At 37.4% G+C, this 23524-nt stretch overlaps 1 protein-coding gene across 5 annotated transcripts in view; it reads left to right on the top strand.

The window, feature by feature from the left end:
• The window catches only part of ZFPM2 (zinc finger protein, FOG family member 2), a 312841-nt gene that overhangs the window by 282667 nt on the left and 6650 nt on the right, over positions 1-23524 (top strand). For all 5 annotated transcript variants that reach the window (XM_083822270.1, XM_083822269.1, XM_083822271.1 and 2 more), the window contains 2 exons: positions 18586-18792; positions 23011-23235. In XM_083822270.1, coding sequence (XP_083678396.1) covers positions 18586-18792; positions 23011-23235 — 432 coding nt within the window. The remainder of the gene's footprint in view (positions 1-18585; positions 18793-23010; positions 23236-23524) is intronic.

Here is a 23524-nt window from a genome sequence, read left to right as displayed (position 1 = left end):
ACCCGTAGTCCCTGTACCTATTTACTCTTTTTTTTTTCTTTTTTTTCTTTTTTTTTTTTTTTATGACTATTGTGGGACAACATTTCTGTTTATTAGATTGCATGTAATAGTGAGAATTCCTCTGTCACCAGTGACATGTTAGGCAGCTGTTAAGTGTTACTGAGATCATCTGGCAAAGAAGGAGGGAGTAAAACAAGATACCTTATATATACATTTAAGCAGTTAATACCTATTTCTCACCTGGCCCCTCAACAGACGCCAGTCTGGATCATGTTTCTTTACCTTTTGGACCCTTATTTCCTAGAGGTGAGGTAGGATCTGATTTGAAAGTGACAGTCCAGAGAGGAACTGGAGGCAGGATGGACACACATGAATAATAGAAAGGAATAGAAGGTAAAGATTCTTGATGTTAAAAAATATCTTAAACATTTGAGAAAGGAGGTGTAAGGTGGGGAGAATCCAAGCGATATGATTCTTAGCAGCACACATATAGTCTCTTTGCCAAATATGACCACATTAAGTGACCACAAACCAGCAGATTTATTAACAGCTTTGATAAACTTTTTGTTCTCTTGATTATTTTTCCACCTGCTCTGCCTTTTGTAAACACAGAGTCAGCTTTGGGAATGGTATTTTATTGGTTTTACCACACTGCTGAGCTACATTTCAAAAATGCATACGCTACAAGTGAAGGCTTCTTGTAAGAACACTCTGAGGTCTGTTACTGTGTGCTTCTAGGTGCCATCACACACACAAAAAAAAGCTGCTCAAAAAGAGGATTCAATTTGACCAGAGTAATGGTAATTATCTTAACACAAATCGATTTGATGACCAGAAAGATACTCATACTCTGGCAGATGTGCAAACACGACGAGCTTCACCTGCCCACAGTGATTTCTGACCCTGCTCTATATCTGAATCCTCAAAAAACAGTAAAAATAGGGAAAGGGCGAACTCATGAATCAACACTAACGAGAGGAGGGAGCATAACATTTGTTGCATTTATCATTAGTCAAAACTGAACAATCCCAGAATAAGCAACAGTTCTAAGAGTTAAATCCTACTTTAAGAGAAATTTTAATCCCACGAAGCAAAATGTGGCCATGACTAATGATAATGTGGGCCACCCGAACTATTTGTCTTATGGATACAATGTGGGATTCTTTCTAATATAAGTAAAATAGCATATAAGCATTTGAAACTCGTGAGCAGAAGAGACAAATGTTTTGCCAATTCTTAGTACAAGGCATATTTTTATTTTTGGTAGGATAAAAAAGAATTTGATTTCTTTTTCTGCTATTATTCTTGTAAAGTTATATTAGAGAGAATTTGATTTCATTTTTTCTGCTATTTTTCTTGTAAAGTTATGTTAGAGAGCAAATAGGAGCAATGAACAGAGATTTAAAGTGATGAGCTGTCCCATGGCTGTTTACAAGTCAGGATTTCATTTTACATAGAGTTCTCTATAGTGACTTTTTAAAATTTAAATTAGAAACATGGCCAGCAATGCATGCAAAATGTTCATTCATTGTAGTAAACTACAAAAATATTGCTTTTATGCAATGAGAATGCCATTGTAGAATTTTAAAAGGCACAGAAATAAAAGGCTCTGGATTGGAGTGATTTAAACAAACTCACTAGGATATAGTAGATGATTAAAATACAATCTATAATTACATTACACTGGTATCAGGTAAGGATAAAAGCCTATAAATACACTGGGGTCAGGGTAAGCATAAAAAATGAAACAGTTATTTGAATAATCTGAGATCAAGTTGCAGTAATTAAAAATGAATGTATTATTCAAATGAAGGAATTAGGTTACAACACTCCTCATATGAAAATATTATTGTGACAGACTGAAATAAGTTGGAAGTGATTTTGATAAAAAATTGGGGCAAGAAATATAATGATTTACATTGGGGAAAATGTAGACAATCTGTGCGGATGAGAGTATTTGCAGCCCCTCCTTCAAATCCCTCATCAAAACTCATACCTTTCAGCTGGCCTTCAAGAATCATCCACTACCCTTTGCCTCGTCCTGGACTTCACTCTCTCAGATATATAGTTCAATCCATTAAAAATTAAAAGTGCTGTAGCTAAGGATTGTACATACACTCACAAAGGAATTAATGGGATCTGCACCCACTAGCAGGCATATTGTTTAATCTACCCTACACATTGCTGTTTATCCATTTTTATTGCCATTACCCAGGTCATTTCTGTCATTTGTCTCCTATTCTTTCTTTGTCATCTCCTGTCACTTTGGAGGCCAAAGTGTACACACAAGACTAACACAAAACACTGTTATTCATGTAAATAGTTGATGGTTACTTGCAGATTAAGCGCTTGTTACTACAAATAAAGGTTTTTAAATCTGACCTTTCCATGGCTGACTCCTTGGGGCAGGAACCTCTCTGGAGATGTCTTGAATATGTAAACCAAGGATCTTTAATTATTGATAATAATTAATAATTAAAGAAACTTGGTACTTTTTCAGGTAATAATTTTCATATCCCTCGTATTAATTAACTTTTATAAATGTGCTTTGAGAGCCAGCTCTGAGTGGCTTTTTGCCATTGCCTATAGCAGAAGGGTAGAGAGCTGCTCTGCAGGTGCAAGTATGCCCACCAGCAGATCCATTTGAAATTCTCACAGAAAAGTGAATGAGAACACGTCAGAAGTCAGAGCAAGATCTGGATTAGCCTTCTTCATTTCTGCCCATTGACTGCAGTCTCAGTGTCTCTACTGTGACTGAAATTCTCCTCAAATCTTTCTAGCCTCTGCAAAACTCTGTTGAGAAGATCATTTAGTTCATTTAAAATATGCCCAGCTATGCCTTCTTAAATCCTCTCTTGATCTGTCTATCATCCCACAGTACATTTAAGCCTCTCATTCTTACCTGTAAAATCCTTCATATTTCTCTTTTGTAGTCTCCTTTGTCTTCTCCTCAAAATGCTAGGTTTGCTATGTCCAAGAAAGTGGTTGTTTTTCCATTTTTTATCTTTTTGTCTTACAATGACTTACACATTTGTCAAAAGGTTGTTCATGCTAGAACTTTCTCCTGGTATTGCCAGCTCTTTTCTTTAAATTCCTTCTCAAATATCATATTATCTTGGCACTCTTCCATTTCCAGAGAACTGGATGTATCTATTAGATATAGATTAGATATCTGAGCTAACATTAAGAAAGCATTCAATTATACATAGGGGACTTAAGGTCAAGAAGCTGAATAGTCTTGAATGACCTGTCAAAACCAGCCAACTAAAGCCTTTTTTTAAAAAAAGTTACAACTACAGCTTGCTATTTCCATTTCTCAATCTTTATTCACTCTTCAGCTGTCTGTGCAGTTAATTCAGCTAATAATACCATGCATAAGGTAAATGAGCAATGAGATAAAATGTTAATTCAGAATCAGAGAGATGATTTGTGTAGAACTTCCCTGAATTGATAACTGAAGGATACAAGGTACAATATCTTGTATATAGTTTGCTCATCTCTGGTAGAGCCATTAAGTAATTTATCCTGACTAGCTACTACTACTACCTCTGTAACAAACTCTTCAGCTTTAAAAATAACTCTCTTTTTAGCTGAGTATCATCTCAGTAGGCAGATCACAGTAAAGACTTGAGAGAATTCTCGTAATGGCCAGTAAGTATGATACTTGCACATGTATATGTATGTTACAATGTATGTGTTACCTGACCGGCATATAGATTAACAATAATCAGTTAATATTTTATCAGTTTGTATTTAATGAAAACTGAGAATGAGGAGTGCAGTACAGAGCTGAAAGCAGAGAGGAAAGAAAATGAGAAAAGAGAATTAATCAGGAGGAAGATACCAAATGAGAACCCCCTAGCTAAAAAGACTTAAACATACAATAAGAAGCTATCCTGAAAGGCATTTTATAGTGCTATGTCAAGCAGCATCTCCCAGAACTGGGGAAATAGGTCTAAACTGCCTGTTCCACACATGGGCAATATTTTCCATTATGAAGATAGACACTAAATCCCATTTCCACTTCCGGGGTATAGACAGCATTGATTTTTCCGGTGTCTTAATAAAGAAGTATGAGGACACATTTTTTTTGAGATAGGATAGGATGGGATGATCTTCTCAGGACCAGGAAGGCACACTCTTAACTGAAAGAGTAATGGAGCATATTAGTGATTCTGAGTTGTAGATGCAGATGGTTGTCCACGTGAGTGCTAACTTTTAGCAGAACAAAAAAATAAGAGACAGTGAAGTATCTCCAGCAGGTTGTGGATACTGTGAGGTTCACTGCTTGTAAACTGGCTAGAATTCAAGCGACTGTGTTTTGGTCTGAGTTATATGTAGGTTAGGCAATGATGAACTGTGTTTTTCCATTGTGCCAGATTGCATTCAGTTTCTATACCCCAGAGAGATTCCAAGTTGTTCATTATACTTTGTCCTGGTTAAAAAGGAGGAGCAGTAGTAGATAACATTTAGTATCCAGTAGGACTGGTCAGGAAAGTGTAAAGATGAGTCTGTTAGTGGGGAGGGGGTGTGATCATGAGAAAAGCATTAATAGCTGGGTAGATTGTCAGGCGGCCTGGAAGGCTTGATAGGTAATTGCTGCCAGTTCTTCCATTCTGCTTCGTAAAAATCTTCTATTCCCAGGGGCATCCCAAACATTTAATGGAACTTTTCTTTAATCTCTGTGACCTCCTTACTTAGAGTAGCCTCATACCATTCCTCTTAAGATTTTGTGCTGTTCTAAGTAGGGGCCAGCAGGGACAGAGGGGTTCATGCCAGTACTCTGAGGCTAGCTGAATTTTACCTCAGTGCGTAATCCCTGCTCCTCCAAAAACCAGATCATTCTTCTGCAATCCTTGACTTTGAATTTCTTCATCATTCTCATGAGACAGAGATAAGTGTTCAAAGGTTTCCACAAAGTTTTAACATCATGATTCCCATTTGTTTCAGTGGGAGTCGCACTGCCTGGAATGCTGTTTTGCTCAGCAACAGAAATATGATGAAGTGGCCGGTGTTGAATAATTTCTAGTCTTAGTTGCAGCTTTTAGCTCTCCAGTTTTGTACTAGAATGCTTTAAGCAGAAGTAAGTGCCTACTTGGTCTTAAGTAAGCAAATGAGATTTTGATGAAAATATACTGATAGCTGAAGGCGGACAAACTTCAACGCACACTGCCTTTGCATGGCTCAGTGTGCTCTTTGGTTTAAGGAGTGTTTCAGCCATGGATTTGGGGAGGACAGTGGTCACACTCAGATTGTCACTGTGCTGGCCTAGTCTGATACTCTGCATGGCAGCATGTGATGGATGTGTACCAGTCTGATCGTCTCTGCTCAAAAATGCGCTTTCAGCATCCATCATAGTCTGCTCATCAGCAGTTGTGACAAGAAACGCATTCCTGCAGATGCTTTATTTACAGCAGGCTTTCATTTTTCTGAAAGTTTTTGGATAACTACGGAGGACCAAAAAGGCGATTCGGGTTTGTAGTTTTCCAGGGGTGCCAGTTCACCCGCCAGCGAGCCTCAGAGCAGAGGAATGCCCTCTTAGGGCTTTTTATAGAATCGTATTGCATAGATTTAATGCCGTTTTAAAAGCATAGAGGTATGCTGTTCAGAAGGAGAAGGTAAATATCTCCTAAATGTCTCCTTAAATGAGCTATTCACGTTTTTAAACAGTTTGCGTGTTTGTTTTGCACATCTGAAAAATATCAGTAATCTGCTCCGTTACCCTGGGTGGGCATGTGGCTCGGTGCCTCCCAAGCACGGACACCTCTCCTGTGGGACCTGGGGCTGCTCCCAGCGCTGTCGCCCTCACAGCCCCTTCGCTCTCCGTCACAGGCATGAAACCTTCCCACTCTGTCATGACAGAGAGGACACGGGCCGATTGTCGGGAATGTGCCAGGCATGAGGGGGGTGAAGATGCAGAGAGGGCAGGGAGAGCGTTTAATCAAACTTCCCGAAACCTCCCCGCCTTATCAGGCTCGGCGGCGCGATGTGCAGTGCTCAGTGTTGTGTAAAATTAAATAAATAACGGCCCCCTCCCTCCCCTCGCCTCCCCCGGCGGGGCGGCGGCGCCATCTGCTGGCGGCGGGGGGGGCGGCGCGGGCGGGCGGCGCCGCCAGGGGCGCTGCAGGGCGGGGCGGGGCGGGCGGGCTCTCTGCCCTCTGGGCCCTGGGAAGGTTCTCGAAGGGGCCTGAGGGGAAGGGGGAGGCTTGCGGCGCCCTCTGGAGGCGCTGCCCCGGGTTTCAGTGCAAAAAATAAAATAGCGTGTGACACAAGCACTTTGTGGTGTGACTCACTGGGCATTAAAAACAACAAAACCGCGAAAAATAGCATATAACTGACATGAATTAGTTAATCCTGTGTTTGGGGGTTGCTTGGGTAGTTGGTTTAATGACTAAAATTCATATCTAATACACATAAAGTGATGCAACAGGTATGATAAAATGTGTTTTAGTACTACACCTGTGGTATTAAATCTACCATATTTTCTCATAAAACACCTTACAGTTTCAGTCATGTTCCGATATGTTGACATAAATAATGAGTAAGTGTTGGTTTTATTTACGGTTACTGAGAAATGCAAAATACAGTTCTGAATATAATAGATGATATTTCAATGGTAAAATTCTTTTAACTTTTGTGTGTATGTGTGTGTGTGTGTGTAAAACACTAGAAATTAAAAATTCCAGATTAGTCTTGCTTAAGCTTCAGATTTTTATTTTTATTTATTCATTTATTGTATGACCATTTTTAAAAAAGATTTTGTGATATGGATCTTTCTCTCTAAAGCAATGATTCATTCCACTTCATAACACAGCTCATGCTGTGAACGCTGTGTGTCATCCTACCAATTTTTTAAAGTATTTATTTATTAAATAATGTATATGATGAGTTTTAATTAGAGTTTTGGAAGATACTTTTTGTGACAGTATGATAGTTTTTAACACTTTTCTTTACAGTAATTTAAAAATGGAAATTTTCGTGTTCAGTATTTAATCCTCCGTGTGTTTTCTTTACCATTTACACTGTTTTTCACTTTTCCTTCCATTTCACCCATGCCTGTACTGTGTCCAGGTACTGGCTGGTACAAACTAGAGACCTAGTTTAGCAAGTGTAGTCATAATACATGTAATTACTTGAATGTAAAATTGCCTTACTTTATAAGGACAGTTGTCTTGAATGGAATGTCAGTTAAGTCCATAGATCCCAAACTGTTTTGATTTTTTTTTCCTAATATTTTTTCTAAATTCCTGAGAATGTGCTGGTGTTTGCAAACAATACTAATAGTAACAAAGGGTCAGAAAAAGGCACTATGAGGCAAAGGAATATTGTCATTGAAGGAAATGAAATATTTTGTGAACATGGGTGACAGGATCATCCTTTAATTTCTTGTATTTCAGTACAATTAACAGGTCAAAAATCTCTTAATTGGGAGGAATTTTCCTCTTTTTCTTTTGGATCCCCACTTTGCTTCCATTGACAACTTAACATGTTTTCCATATATGTGAAAAGTTTCATTTCAGCTAAATAGACCATTTTAGTCTGGCTATGGAAAGTCAGTGAAAAATCAAGCTGCATTTGAAGCATCTGTGCGTTTTGTACAGAAATTTCTGAAGAAGTAAACTGATTGTAAGGCTCTGGTCACAGCCTTGCATTTAGAACAGTGGGTGGCTGAGTGCAGATTGCAGAAATATTTGGTCGAGTGCATTGCACTAAGTCATAGAGCGATTGTCTGTTAAATTCAATTTTTAATGCAGACACATCTCGAGGGGCTGCCATTCTCTGCACGGTATCAGTTCTCCTGCTTTCTCCCCTTCTCACACTTTAATATTTTAGGCACTTAGCAAAGTGATTCTTCCTTCGAGGTGTACTGACTTTAGAACATCTGAATTACTTGGTTTTGAATTCTGTCTAAACTCTAAAGCCTTTCTCAGGACCATGTGTGTCAATACCTTAAAAAAAAAAGAGCATGTAAATTCACTTAATTTTCAGAAAGTTTCTGAACGAGATAGACAAAATGCTCTTAAGGGTGACCCCGTAGAGGTCCATGGAGTCTGCAGAGTCCCACAGACTCTGGCAGGCTCCCCTCTAGGGTGCCAGCATGCTTTAACTGGCTTCCCATTGAAGCAACTGTAAGAAGTGAATGCATAAGAAAGAAAGGTAATGAAAACTGACAAGTTGAAAAGAAATTGAGAGTTTAATCTGCAAAGTTGTGCTTGAGGGGACTTCCATCATGATATTCCCATGGAGTAGCAAAAAGAGAAAAAATTAAGAAACTGCAGAGTATGATGAACTTACATAATTTTTTCTTGCACCAGGCGGTATTTATTAATTTCTTTTCTGCCACTTTACAGCACCTCTTTGCCTCTCAAAAAAGAAAATGAAGTATACAAAACCTGGCAATCATAATGAAAGTGTGAAATGCTCACAGATTATTTATAAGCATGCAAGTTATGTAGTTGTTGGAGATTTTCTCCCTTCTGCTCCTGCTTGGTGATGAAGAATGGTATTTTAATAGGCAGATGGTAAAGACAATTACAGTTTGGGGCTCAGCTGGGAGTTACATCAGTTTATTGCAAATTATTAGTTGATAAATGCTTTTGTTTACAAGCAAAGTCTTAAGCAGCTTTGTAATCAGTTTATCAGCTGCAGCCTGAATTTTGACAGCTTGCCTTTGGGTATACAGTCACTTCTTTCGTGGCCATTTAGAAATCATGCTGACCAGGCAGGCAGGCAGAGTGGCAGCTCATATGCACCTGTATGATGTTTGGTAAACTGATATTTCTTATTAAGCCTTATTTGAAAGTATAGAATCCTCTTTAATTGCTAATCCATGTTACTGCATACAGCAAGAGTCTTTACTATTTGCTCATTCATAATCTTTTTTGTTTGTTTGTTTCAATTTTGACCACAAGTAGCTTGGTCTTGCTGTTACCATTACAAGATTTGCTTTCTGCTGTTAATGGTGTCTCTTATTAGCTGAACAAAACCATATACTATGGTTTAAAATGCTTATTTACTCTGGACTTTGTATATAGCTTGGATGGTGGAAACACATGTGATTGTCACAAGTTTTCAGTCGTTTTTACTTACAGCTTTTACTGTAACAAGCAGAATTATAGTACTCATTTTTAACACAACTGGAGGAAATCTGTGCGGTTTTATTTATTTATTAAAAAAATAAGGTCCTTTTTAAATAGAAGAGACTAAAGGAGGTAGATTCTTATTGCAGCCTCTCTGACATTTACATTTTGGAATGTATTTAACATGGAGATCTACTTTTAATGCCTTTTCATCAGTTGTTTGTTTAGTAAGACATCCACTGATTTGTCACACATCCTTGATCCCAGTGTAGTCAATAAAAATGGTCTAACGGCTTGAGTGGGAGCAAGATTTTTTTTTAAATCAATGAAGTGCTACTTTGCTTCCAACTGAGGTAAACCAGTTCCTGGACCTCAATAAGTGAGCTGAGCGCTGACAAGAGGAAAGAAGGTCCAAGATAATGTGCTATAACTGCAACTGTTTTCTCAGGGTTACAGTACACAGAACTAAATCCTCCATTATAAAAATTGGCTTTTGTTTCTGTATCACCCATGGTCTTGAACTTTTTCTGGAGTGGGGCCGCTGTATTGAATAAGTAACCAGGTGTCATAGCTGGTATTTATTTTTTTATTTTGATTTTGCCATTCTATAATAACTTGCCCATTTGTTCTTCTATTTAATGTGTTTATTTCCCTTACAAACACAACCTATCAATCCAGCTCCCTCTATATAATCCTTCCTTCCTCTCAGGTACCTTTGCCATTCACTCTACATTTGCCCAAGGGGAAGAAATGAGCCCGACAGTAGCAGGTCCATTGATAAGATGTAGCGTACTCTGTTTTCTCTGCAAGAAAGAGGTGCCATTAAAATATATCTATTGTCCCATTTAATCATCTCATTTTTTCATACACTCCACTCTCACAAAACAACTCTGAAAAGACAATCCACAGGCTTGATTGCATTTGTAAGGCTACAAAAAGGTCACCTTACAGCTGTTCTGTTAGGGAAGCAGGGACTGTAGGAATGTGTGTATCTGAAGCATGGCTTCACTTTGGTCAGTTGGTTTCAGCAGTCAGTTTTCTCTCTGAAACCTGGTGAATCCACAAAAGATGGAGGGGCAGTGGGGATCATCTGGGAATGTCTCCTGGGAAGCTCTTTGGAGAGTGCTCGTTCACTGATCCTGTAAAAAGTGAAAGGGTAGATGAGATCCCTTTGGAAAGGGAAAAAAGAAAAAAAAAAAAAACAGGAGGAAATTGCTAAACTTGTAAAAGAACTCCTTTTAACTTCCTTGTTTGAGTTTATGCTGAAATAAGGAAATATAACAGGTTTAGCATTTGTGGCAGGCTTTAATTTCAACCTCTGAGCAGCAGACTTAACTTCTTGTGATGTGGGAGGATATTACAGTTTTCAGTTTCATTCTGTAAGTATTGCCAGTTGTGCCAAACATTTAATAGTTTTACGCTGTGGACTGTCGTCCACCAGGAACTGATATCACCTAAGACTTTTTAGAGCCATCTAATAGAAAGATATGTATTCACTCTGATTAGCCCAGGATTTGAACGAGGGTCCCAGAAGAGATATATAAGCCTCTTAAATGCATAGAACTTCTAAGGATATGGGTTTAACTGTCTCCCCCTGTGGTAAATAAGCTGTGACAGCTCTATCAGGGGGGAAAATGGCAAATAAAATTACCACATTATTTTCCTGTGAATATTTTCAGAAGACTAATCTATTTTTCGTCTTTACCTAATAGAACTCTGTTGAGTTCACACAGACATTTAATTGGAGGAAACAAATAGAAAGCCTCAAACTAACAAAAAGCTAGCAGGCAACGGTGGAAAAATAAGAGGTCAAATCTCAGTGTTCGTTATACTCCCGGCTCTTCAGATACAGTGCACTTCATTTGGGGTTCAGCTGATTGCAAGCTTTTTTGCAGTATTAATTAGCTACTGAAATACATTTTGTAATGGTAGCCATAGCCATACTGCAGCAAGGGAAAATCTACCCCTTACAGTGACACAGAGCAGGCCAGGTTAGGGAGTTCACTCCCCTAGGGCACTCTTCTTGTCCCATAGGAAAAGTTCCTTTAATATTTTCCTTTTTATCTCTACTCTGCCAGCTATCTGATAGATTTAACTATAACAGACTAGATCTAAATCTACCTGACAGATTTAACTATATAATGGGTTATTTCAATAAAAACACTGCAACTATCCCATATGACTAAGCCGATGTCAGGCCCAAAGCTCAGGCTGACTCAGGTTCAGGAGTAAGAGGTATATTCTTAAGGAGTACTTTTCTCCTCCATTTCTGGTCAGACATTTTATATGTCAAAATGCAGTGATTTTAAAGCAGCCTTCAATTTGGCAAGCCTTTAAGCTGTGTTCTTCTGTTGTTCTGAAAAATATCACTTTACAGTTCCTTTATTTTGCAGTTTATTCATTGATTTAAAAATGAAGCAGGCTCCGTATTTTATGGTGAACAAAAAGTAATAGCAAAAGTGGTGTCTGAACTGGTTTGTGCACTGTATTAATTTAATTTTATACAGTATAATAGATTTTACTTTTTTTTTTTTTTTTTTTCCCAGTCAGCATGCTGCTGGCTTATAATATGTAGTGGTTCAGTTAAAATTAAGGGTCAAGTATCTTTTGGCAATCTATTTAATTGGTAAACAAGGAGAAATGGTCGAAGATGCTGGCAAATCATCTCCTTAATCTCAATAGGGCACTAAAATTATTAAGAGTTTGAGAAGTCTGAATTAGTAGGGGTGATTTTTGATACACTTCACAGAGCCTTATTTGGAACCCTGGCATTAAAATACATGAATGGCAAAAATGGTGTGCAAAGTATATATTTTGTGTACGCAAGTGAAAAATGTGAAGAATTATTTAGCAACTGGAAAGACTGTTCACAAAATGCTTTTGATTTATTGCTGTATATACTACAGATCTATATCACTTATTCTTACATTATTTTATTCAAAAACTTGTATGAACCATGAGTTGGCATGTTGTAGAATCCTGAAAAGGCATTAATCAACCTAAATAAACAAGTACATAGATCTGTGTAGCAACTATGAAGTAGTTAATAAATTTTTAGCAATTTTATTATAGAAAAAAGGTCTAAAAGAGTAGTGCTTAATTATCTGGACTCCTCTGTGCTGGGCTCTCTTTTGATTGTATTAATGAAGCAGCTGGCCCATTGTTTCTCTTTAATTCCTCTATTGTTTTAAGAATATGTCACAGCTCTTTATTCTTTTATCAGGTGCTGTGCAGGAGGATCCACACAATACCTCATATTCCTACTGTATTTGCCAATGCACAAAGAAACCTCCAAAGCATTTTTCAAAGAAGGGGCACACATAATTTATAAGTTCCCTTCCTTGTACCACTCTACTGTCAAAAATTTCAACAGTATTGGATTTGAATTAATTATAATTTTTTTATTAAACAATGTGTCTACATATAGATATATGTACTTTGTTCATGTCAAAAATGAGATCTACCCAGTTACTCTTGCTGCACTGAAATGGCATTCATTATGCTGGGTACTCACAACCCTATGGGTGAGAAGTGAGAGGAACCCAAATATGAAGATCCCTTCCTATTGTGGTGTGCAAATTCTCCTTAAATGCTTAGCCTGGGCAACAAAGGAGGGAATATAAATAAACTCCAACCCCCATTGCCATTACTACAAAGCATCATTTTTTAGAAATTGAAATATTTCATTGGGAGAGGAAAGTTTAATTCAGTTGACGATGCCTGGAAGTCACTAAGAGTAACACAGTCTGTTGTTTAAATAAATTCTGATAGTCTTTTGACCCTTCTTGCAAAAAGATGTGTATACAGGAAATGGGCTATTATGTTGTCGCAGCAACACAATCAAATCTAGTAAGCACAAATTTTACTATACCAAAGTAGTACTTCCGAATTAACTGGCACTGAAAATTGTTTTCAGTTTAAATAATCATTGGTTTCCTAAACCTCTGTGAAAGATGTATGCTATTTCTGGGCCTAAAAACAAACAAACAAACAAACAGAAAACCTTGATGGTTCAGCAACAAAAACTGACATACCTGAGACTGAAAAACTGGGATTGCATTTGAATATAGGTTTATGTCAACATTATTCTTCTTAATCTGTGAAAAAGTACCTGCACTTCCTTCCATGAAACAGCTGTACTCAATGAAAACGTTGCTTTTAGTAACTTGCAAAGTCACCTTTCCCAAAAACAGCAGTATGAATCAAGAGGCTTTATGGTTCCATTCATTTTGAAGATAATTCAGATGATTCCTCCCTATGGAGTTAATGGGGGAGTCTGTCCTAAAATTTTTTGTTGTTTTTTTTTTTTTTGGACTGTGACCCATAGACACCAAATGTGCCAAATGATTACTCCTTTAGATCTACAAAAAGCAACTGAAAAAAAAAAAAAAGCCCACTGGCAGAAGGCTGACTGTGTTGGGGTCTGTGTCTTCACTGGAAGTGTTGTAGGGCTCTGAGAATCAAAAAAAGTGAAGCTTTAGTTTAATCTTCAGAGTAAATTGCTGATTCCAGGTTGCTTTAAGAAAAAAAAATCCCCAATGAAGGAGGAAAAACGAAGGTCTGTGTAGAAAATTAAATAAATAAACAACCAAAAAAATTTCTATTGTATGTTAGATGTTTGTCCTACATAAAGTTTAGTATTAGTATGTGCATCTCTCACCACAGTACTCCTTATTCTGAATATACAAGATAGAGTATTACTGCATCTAAGTATGATTTAATTGGTTCGATTTACTATATATTTTTTATACTGTATGGTTCCATATCTTGATGAGCCCAGATGTAGTTGCGTTTCTGGTTTACAGCATCCCATTGCTTGCATTTTATTATTTTTACAAAGCAAATGTCTGTCAATCATAGAGATAAATTAGAAAAAATTGTGCAAACATGACGCATCGCCAAGATTTTTCCAGCATGCTATGTAATTATTAACCTGATTTTTGCCATTGAAAGAAGCCATGAATTACAGATAGCATGGATGAAGTTAAATGCTTTTATATTAGATACATTTTGCTTATACAGTATTCTATAGGTATGGCCATACAATATAATTGAAGCTTTGTCAGCTCTGTAGCCTAGCAACAGATAATACTGTTAGGTTACTGAATTGCTCCTGGTTGACAAGTAGGGAGTATTTTTGTGTTTATCATGTTTGCTAATGATGGGATCCTTTCCAAAAGGCTTGTCTTAATCTTAATTAGAGTTTATCAGCAGAGGTCTGTATGACATTGTGCAGACACTGATTTCATAAATAATAAAAAGTGCAAGTGAAAAATTTGGCAGGAGAAGAAGATATTTAAGACCACTGATTCTTGTAAGAGCAGCATGAATTTCCAAAATGTAATCAAGTTTGAACTGTGACTCTATTCTTTATTATCGAAACTTGCAGTACACTCCAGTGCAGTTTTGACAGCAATTATGAGTATGATTTATAAGCTTCCTGTTAGGAACCAGATCTGTTTGCACAAGAATCTTGATCATAAACATTACAAAGAACAGTAAGTCCACAGTTTTTCAGGGACATCAGGACCTTACTTTTGCCTTTGCATAGAAAGTGTTTTTTGTTGTTGTTGTTTTGTTTGTTTAATTTGTTTAAGGGTGTTTTTATTGTTTTTTATTTTTTTTTTTTCAAGTAGCAAAAATGTTTGCTGTGAAAGATGCAGACAAAGAGTCCTGAAATAACCTTTCTGTTTGGTGGAAACTCTGGGGGTATCAGTTAGCTGCTTCAGTGCCTGATGTCATTTGATAAAGAACTTATGCCAATGCAATTGGAATGTAATTTTTTGCTCTAGCTTGCACAATATGATATTTTTTAACTTTCCCAACTTTATGTGATTAAATAAGCATTTCTAATTCCTTGCAATGTGAGCTAGCAAAAGAGTTGAAATAAATTCATAAACTGTTTATGGACATTTTTATTTTATTCTGCTGCTGACATGTATGTGTTATAAAGCAGGTGCATTTCTTGTTAACCATAGACATAAAACAATATTGCAGGCTCAAGAAATTTTTATTTCAATTCCACAATCAGAACTAGACTATAGAAATAGTATAGAAAATAGTTTTCCAGTGTCACAAAGCTTTCTAATATTTCAAAAACTTCCCTTCTGCTCTGGAATCTGAAATAAGACTTATGTAAAACCAGTAAGACACTCTTCACTATAAATAGATGACGAGCATACTCATTAGGGGCAAGAAGAGGGCCATGTCATCAGTCTGCTATTGCCTTGCCTTCTAACCAAGTAGTATAACCGCCATTTCATTTCTGAGGCCCTGTCACTCTTCCTTATTAGAGCTTATCTGGAGGTTCCCTTCTTTTGATGACTGAGTCTGTCCTAGGACAGAGCAACTTCGCCTGGTAATGCTTTGTCAGAACTATTTCACCTCCGTAAGTTTTTCTGACAAAAGAACAAGTGGTTAAATTTTTTTAAGCCAGCTTAGCTATAATGTCATCTCATACAAATGACAGGCTTTTATATTTCCTTATGGAATCTTCATGTCCTACAAATATTTCAAGCAAACATCTTCCTATCTCCTTCTCCACTGCCACCTGTACTTAGCAAAGACTATTTATAGACATCCTTATTATCCTTTTAAAATCCCTCATTAACACCACCCTTTGTTTATGAGAAGATGTTGTGCTCTTGAGATATCACTGTGTATGTATGTGCCTGTTGTGTTTTAGCTTGTAGAAATGTTTGTGGGAAGCAAAAACTTCTTTCCTGTTTTGCAACCACCACCTGTAAGGAAGCTATGATCCCTAGCAAGGGTGTCTAGACACCATAATTCATATGATAATCATAACTGGAACTTCATATTAAATTTAGAAGCCTCTGTTAGGATCTCTGCACTCCATTTTCCTGGCTATGCAATAGAAAGCTCAAGAAGACTTCCAACATGCACATGATGTGCATGAAGACCACGATATTTGTATGTGCTTCATTAAGGGGAATGAAGTCATTTCTGTCTTCCAAAACCACAGGTATTGCCTTACACCAAGCACAGAAGGGGACAAGAGAAGACTGTGCTGTGTCCTGTCCCTGTGGATGAAAATTGCTGTAGAGGCGATACACTTTATTTCCAACAGCTGGAAGCATGCATCATTTGGGAGTTCATCTAAGGATTTAACTAACAAGATATCACAGACTCTTGAAAGCATAGACATTTATGCCATGATCACTTAAACGCCTCATTTTCTCTAGAGTAGAAAATGTGAAAATCACTCTGTAAATCGTGGATCTGAATTATGCTGGGCTGAAGGTTTGTATTCAAATGCAGGAGTGGATTAAAATTCTGTAGTTCTGGTTTGCTTTAATAAGCCAAGCTAGAAATTGCTTTGCTCCCAAGGCTGTTGCACATCCCATTCAGCTGTGCCTGCAGTAGGTGTGACAGCCTCCAGGAGCTGGGTGGAGCAGGCAGCCAAGGTCACTGCCCGCCTCAGCTGTCCTAGCGTAATCTGCTGCTGGACATGAGTCAACACCCTAAGGAGCTCTAACACGAGGAGACTGAGTCAGCCTTTTAGTCTGATTACAGCTGGAGACCCAGTAATCAACTTCACTTGCCTTTTTTTTTTTTTTTCTTTTTTCTCCCCCAAGGGTACAGCATGTCAAGATGTTTGCTGGGATAAAGTCTCAGTTGGTTCTTCTGCATTGACTCATTTTTATTTTATTAAGGAATTCAGTGAATAATGCAGCGTAGGAAGAGCTTTTAATCTACATTAGATAGACTCAAACACGTTGATTATTACTTCTTCCATATGTAAATAAAATAGAAGTGCATATTAATAATAGAAATCATATTTCCTCCCAGAAAATAAAATGTGTGTTGTTTACAGTGAGAGTACCCAGTTTCAGGTTCTGAAATTGCAGTGTGTATCGTGTATTTTATCTATGAGACTAATTAATTATGCTTTAGGAATTTAGCCTGGTTCTCCCTTGAACAGATTTTGTACTTGTCTAACTCCAAAGGCTTCTGTATATTTACTCTTGACTTACATGAGACAATAAGTCCAACTGTGCTCTTCAAATGTTTGATTTCCTGCTTGGTCATTAGAATTCTGCATTTGTAGACATTTATCTTCACGTTTCATCTTCTTATTCTGTAGAGGAAATTACTCAGATTTGCACCGTTTAATGCTGTAATTTTTGGATGGTTGTAAACAGCATGCTTTGGGCCCATTACAGTAAATTTCATATAAACTTTGGAGCCACCTTCAACTGCTGTATTACCAACGGGTGAATACAAAGACTTTTTTTGCTTTGAAACTTTTACACCACTTTGAGGTCTGGAAGCTTAGCTTTATTTTTCCACTGAAACACATTGTCACTGATGCTGTTTTGTTTGCTCATCTTTGAAAGCTAATAGACTGGTTTAATTAATTGTCCAAGATTTCTCTAAAACAATGTCCTAATTCTTCCATTTAGCTGTGGCATATCATACACTGTTGTTATCTCCTCTACCAGATTTTTGCAACAAGTTGTTTTAAAACTATAATCTCTTTGAGGGGAAAAAAATGAAGTGCAGTTGAAAAGGCAGTTATGCCGAAAGATAAACACAGCAATATTACTTATCAAAACGAGTACAGTTTTTGCTTGCCTAATGAATACAACATATAGCTTTTTCTATATATACAAAACCTGAGGAAAAAAAAGCTTTATAACATATAAAGTATGCAACATTATTTCAGGCATAACTGTATTGGATATGTATCTAGGCCTGAGAGTGTAGATAACACAATATAAGTGCTTTGCCTGTCTAAACATGTTAAATAAATGAGCATTCACTATCGCATTCAAATACATTAGTAGATGTACTCGCATAGTTAATTTTCTTTTTAATGCACTACACGTGACATTTGCAGCACAGAGCTATAGTGTATCTTACTGTTTGATGAAAGTTCTTCCACCTCCCCCCACCTTTTAAACAAACCTTTATTTGAATAAGCCTTTATGAAACAGATCTTTGGCATATCTTCTTTTCAGGAAGTTCAGTCAGTGTAAGCAGAGATAAAGCAGTCATGTTACGAAGAATATTACATAAGGGAAGATTTTTTAGAGAAAGATGGTGGCAAACATAAGGGAGGGGAAAAATGTCCTTAAGAGGAAATCTGATGTCTTTTTTTTTTTTTTTTTCCCAGCTGTTTGGTTTTATCATGCTGTGATTTGGTATTCAAAATAAAACAGAGAGTTACAAAAAATACAGAGGAAGTTTAGTGGAAATATTTTCACCTTGATTTTTATAATGCTGACCTTTTAGGGTAGAAAATTAAAAAGTAAATGCATATTAGTCCTGCAAATAATTAGGAAAAATATCCCCAATTTGTTTTTCATATACATTGACAATTCTTATGTTTATAGAAGGAAGATGGTAGACATGAAATTTATTTGCATCTTCCCCTTGAACAAGTCTTCAAAATTAAAAGAGAGTGTAAAGACATGGTACTGATGTTGAAGTTCTGGAATATGATATCGTCAATTAAATCTTTCTCTTTTTATGTTTCCTATAGGAGGGCAGCTTTGGTGTACCACCACCAAGGCCATCTCAGAGGGTGAAGAGCTAATTGCCTTTGTTGTGGATTTTGACTCAAGGCTGCAAGCTGCTAGTCAGATGACTCTTACAGAAGGGATGTATCCTGCACGCCTGCTGGACTCAATACAATTGCTCCCTCAACAAGCTGCAATGGCATCTATTTTGCCTACAGCTATTGTGAACAGTAAGTGGTGAATGCTGTTCTCTGGCTTTGTTTTAAAACAGCAGTATTCTAAAGAACATATGAAGATCTAACAGTGAACTCAAGACCACAGAAATTGCATGGCCTAAAACACACAGCTCAAAGCCTGGGTTGGTTTCCCCATCATCTCACATGAACTCACAGACAAGAGGAGGAAGAAAAATGCTCTGGCAGCTGAGCTCACCCAGAGCATCAGACCTGCCCTCGTGTGGCAGTTCTGTCATCTGCTCACAGAGGTGATAGAATCAGAAACTGTTAAAAAAAGCAGATGAGATAGGCCTGCTAAGTCAGAAAGTCCAGCCTTTGCTGCTCAAGTCAGCTTGTTGCTTATAGTTGCAGCTTCTGGCAATAATTCACAATAGTCAATGGAAAGATAGAACACATCTCTTCAGTGGCTGTTTCAAAATGCAGCAGTGATCATTACTTATAGCATCCCTGATTTATTGTAGTATTTACTGTTCAGTGTTGCTATCCAAGAATGTTTTTAAGTCCTCTAGACATCAATAGACCCTATCATGAACAAAATATACTATCTAATTAAGTGTTGTCCTTAGAGAGGAGGGACATTAGCACATTAGTGAATTACTGAGCTGGGACAGTTCAACTTGAATGTTTTTCTAATTAGATTTCATTTCTTCAACTTTTTTTTGTGTTACTGTTTTTTACCTTTATACAGCCTTAAGTTTCCCGCCCTTCTCACCAAGTACTTTTCAAATGTTAAATCTTACCATAGTCCTCACCACTTATAATTTAGGCCTACTGCACATAGTTAGCTCTTTCAGGGTTGTTTTTCTTTTCTTTTTTCTTTTTTCTTTTTTTTTTTTCTGTAAGACTGACCATTCAGACCTTGCATCATAACACCTCCCCATGCTTCCTTTGGTTTGTAAGTAGTGTGATTAGATACAGTGAACCACTGAAGACAGTATGTCATGTGTGAACGCACCTAAATCGCATGGATGCATGATCTGCCACTCAGGTTCACACGGAATAATACTGTCTTGAACAGTCACACCTTCAAGCTTTTCGGACAGGACTAATTAAAATATCTGTGGTAACACCTTTCATTCAGTCCTTTTTTTTTTCTTTTTTTTTTTTTGTCATTGCTGATTTTCTGGGTAAACAACTGTAATAGCTATACATTTATTGTTAGCCTGTTTTAAAAGATAAACCTTAAAATGTCCAAGTCATCTGAGTCCTTCCTCTCAGAGAGTTGACAGCAATCTCAAGCACTTTAGATAATGACATGCATTTTTACCCTAGCACTGGGGCTGCTGTGAGGTGATATCTCTGTTGACAGAACCAACAATTAACATCATACAGGATCTTTCCAAAACGTGGTGCTGGAAGCCCCTTAAATGGACCAGCAAATTACCACAGTTAAGGCAGACCATCCTTCATAGCCAACAGCTGCAAGGAAGCCACCAGGGAAGGAGTTACCTAGTGTAAAGGACAAAGACTCATTTGCAACTTTTTTCAGCTGAAGATACATTTTGGTGCAAAACCATGCAAGGCCAACTCTGGGCTTTGGCAAAGTAGCCAGATTCCTACAGCACCAAATTGCTGGAAGCACCTTTGTTGCTTTCATGCCTTTTGTAGAGCAAGCTGCACTGATCATTGCTAATTCTGCTGCCAAGAGGAATCTAAGTTTGTCGTGTATCTGCTCTTACTCTACAGGCTCAGCAGCAGCTCATAGTAACCTCAGTAGTCTTAACTCCCAAAGGCTGCTAAAGCAGCAAGTCTCACTGTCCAGAACTTTCTATTTTTGCCTCTGACCAGACTGGGAAGTCTCCGCCTTTCATTACTGAGTTGAGGAAATTCAGTTTTTTCAGTAAAGTCTCGAGTCAAATGTCAGTCCAATAATATGTTGAATGCACGTTCGGTTCTGTAATGAGACATCTTATTTTCAGATCTCTAAAACAATTGCAATTTCTAGAAAAAGTAAATGTTGTAGGGTTGTTTTTTATAATGTTTCCTATTCAAAAATCAAAATTAGAATATTACCTTTGGCTTATTCAGCTTGAACTTCGATATTTTGTTTTCTGAAGTAATCTACTGAAATATTTTGAAACTATCTTGAAACAAATTGAAATATTTTAAACATTAACTCAGAGTGACTTTAACTATTTTGCATTGCTTTAGGGGAGTAATAGTTTCAGGTCATATTCCTATACAATATTCTCTGTGGAATTCCATCCTCCCACCATGTGAAAATCTTCAGATATATTTTTTCTGCATGGCACGTACGGAGAGTCACATATTCATTGTGCATAACCAGAGATACAGTCTGTCCAGGCTATCTAGCCCATAGGAAATAAAGGTGGTTGGAGTCAAATTCATTGAGATAATCAGAAAGTTCAGTTCTGTGATGGAATGTTGTCAAATGAATTCAAATGGGACATGCTTACCCACAATCAAAATTTCCTATTACTGACTTTTGGACTTTCTGTTCTAAGAAAGCCTCAGTGGTTCAACTTTTTGAAATGATTTGAAGCCAAAAACAAATGCTGAAATGTCAGGTTTCACATGATATGGACATTTCAAATGCTATAAGCCATAAAAGTAAAGTCTTAATACTGGTATATTGAATACTAACTGCTCCATTAAATGTTTGTGTCTTAAAGTCATGCACAATTATTCAGCGGTGAAGGAAAAATAAACACTGGTAGTAGTGAAGATATTTTATATAAATTCATGAGCAGAGAAGTAGACAAGCATTAGCATGCAATCAGTGAAGCAAACTGTAAATTTTGTCTGCATTTGCAGAGATTTAACAAATAAAAGATTCATCCATTTTAGTGGGCTGTTGCCTTAAACTTTGCCCTTTTTTTGTTCTGCAGTCAGTGGGAGTTTTGGTGTTGACCAAGATCAACATTTTAACATTGTATTTTAACATTGACTACAATTGCCTGATTCCTGATCCTGCACTCAGCTGGCACAGTGTGGCTGCACTCATACTTTTATCCTCTCCGAGTCTCAAAAACAAGAGAGAAGCATCCAAACCAATTACAAGGAATGATACATGGCCTATGGTAACTCCCAAACTGTATCCAGAAGTGGGGCAAATGTTAACTCACTTAAGCCAAAAGTGTGGAAGGGACCATCCCCACGTTTTAACAATATAAAAAAGAAGTTCCAGTGCTCCAGTCTAGACCCTGTCACTGTTTTAGTTTACTAGTATATATGTACCCTAAAGGGCTAGGATTTCTTCCTTGTTCTTACTGATAGGATAACAAGTTCAGCTTTCAGAAAGATCAAACAGGTCTTTTATCCTTCTGAGACAGATACAGAAAATGCACTGTGTAAGGTATCCTTCTGACAGGATATTAACAACCATATACCTGTCTGCTTTGTGTAAATATACAGTGTTCATTAGTACTCTTCATGTGAGTAAAGTATGTAGCCTCCAGTACATGCTCAACATATCTACTCCCTCTGCTGCTGGGAAGCACTCTGTGCAACCTCTCCATTGTCTTCCCCTCAGAGAGGATGCTGACGCTTCAGGATAAAAGACAATGAGAAATTCCATTATTCTTAGCAAATATCCCTTTTGAATTGTGAAAAGTGGAACAGTAACAATTTATCAACAATACGAGGACAAAGTACACTGGAAATTTTAACTTCTAGTATTGATAACAAGAACCCAGGAAATAAACACGCTGCTTAGTATACTACATTCAATGCTACATGATCTAAAAGAAACATAATCTAGTTTGGCCTCCAGGATATCAGAGCAACAGGATTTTACAGTGATAACTGCATAAGCATTCATTCTTCAGAATGATCTGCAATTAGCACTCAAAAATTGCAAGGCCTGATGCTGAAAAGACCTGTGCATGCGCACAAAAAAGAGCATGACTGAAAGGCGTCTCCTATTGTGTGATGATGTGTTGGAAATACAGCTTAGTTTTTGAATTGGCACTGCATACTCACATCAAACAATTAACTTTATTTCATTTTTAAATATTTACATGCCAAAAACTTCCAGCTATTTTCATATTAACTATTTTTAAAAATTCATTTTAAAAGAAACTGCTGTCTCCCATGTCCAGCAAGTGACATTTTAATAAACCTGTGGCTCTGTTTTCAGTATTTTATTAAATAAGCAGGTTTTTAATGGGGAAGGGAATTAATCCTGCTGTGTTAATTGGTTGGCACTGAATGCACCGTGGCTAACCTGCACCTGGTTATATTTGCTTGTAGAGGACATATTCCCTTGCAAATCCTGTGGCATTTGGTATCGAAGCGAGCGGAATCTGCAGGCCCACCTCATGTACTACTGCAGTGGGAGGCAAAGAGAGGGGCCTCAGCTGTCAGAGGAGAATGAAGACAGTGCTCAACAGATATCCAGTGTCTGCCCCTTTCCGCAGTGCACCAAAAGTTTTTCTAACGCAAGAGCTCTGGAAATGCACCTGAATTCTCACAGTGGTAAGTGCCATATATTTTCCTGCATCCCCTTCTAGATTTACCTGTTTGAAAAATTATTCACTATAAACATTCAGTGGAACAGTGTGTCTCCACCTTTATTCTACACCAAGCATCTCTCTCGTAACCAGAAACATTTCTCTAATCAACTAAACCTCATTTAAATGCAGTCTGTCTCTTAATGGGTCTATGTATGCATGCAGGCAGCATTTCTTTACCAGTGAAGGTAAAGTTCAGGAATCCAAACACAATTAGAATTCTGCTTCTTAGTTTCTCAGAGATTTATGTACTT

The sequence above is a fragment of the Anser anser genome (assembly GCF_964211835.1).
Source record: "Anser anser genome assembly, chromosome: 2".
In the NCBI taxonomy this organism is placed as follows: Eukaryota; Metazoa; Chordata; class Aves; order Anseriformes; family Anatidae; genus Anser; species Anser anser.
This window is presented reverse-complemented; position numbering and strand designations above follow the sequence as displayed.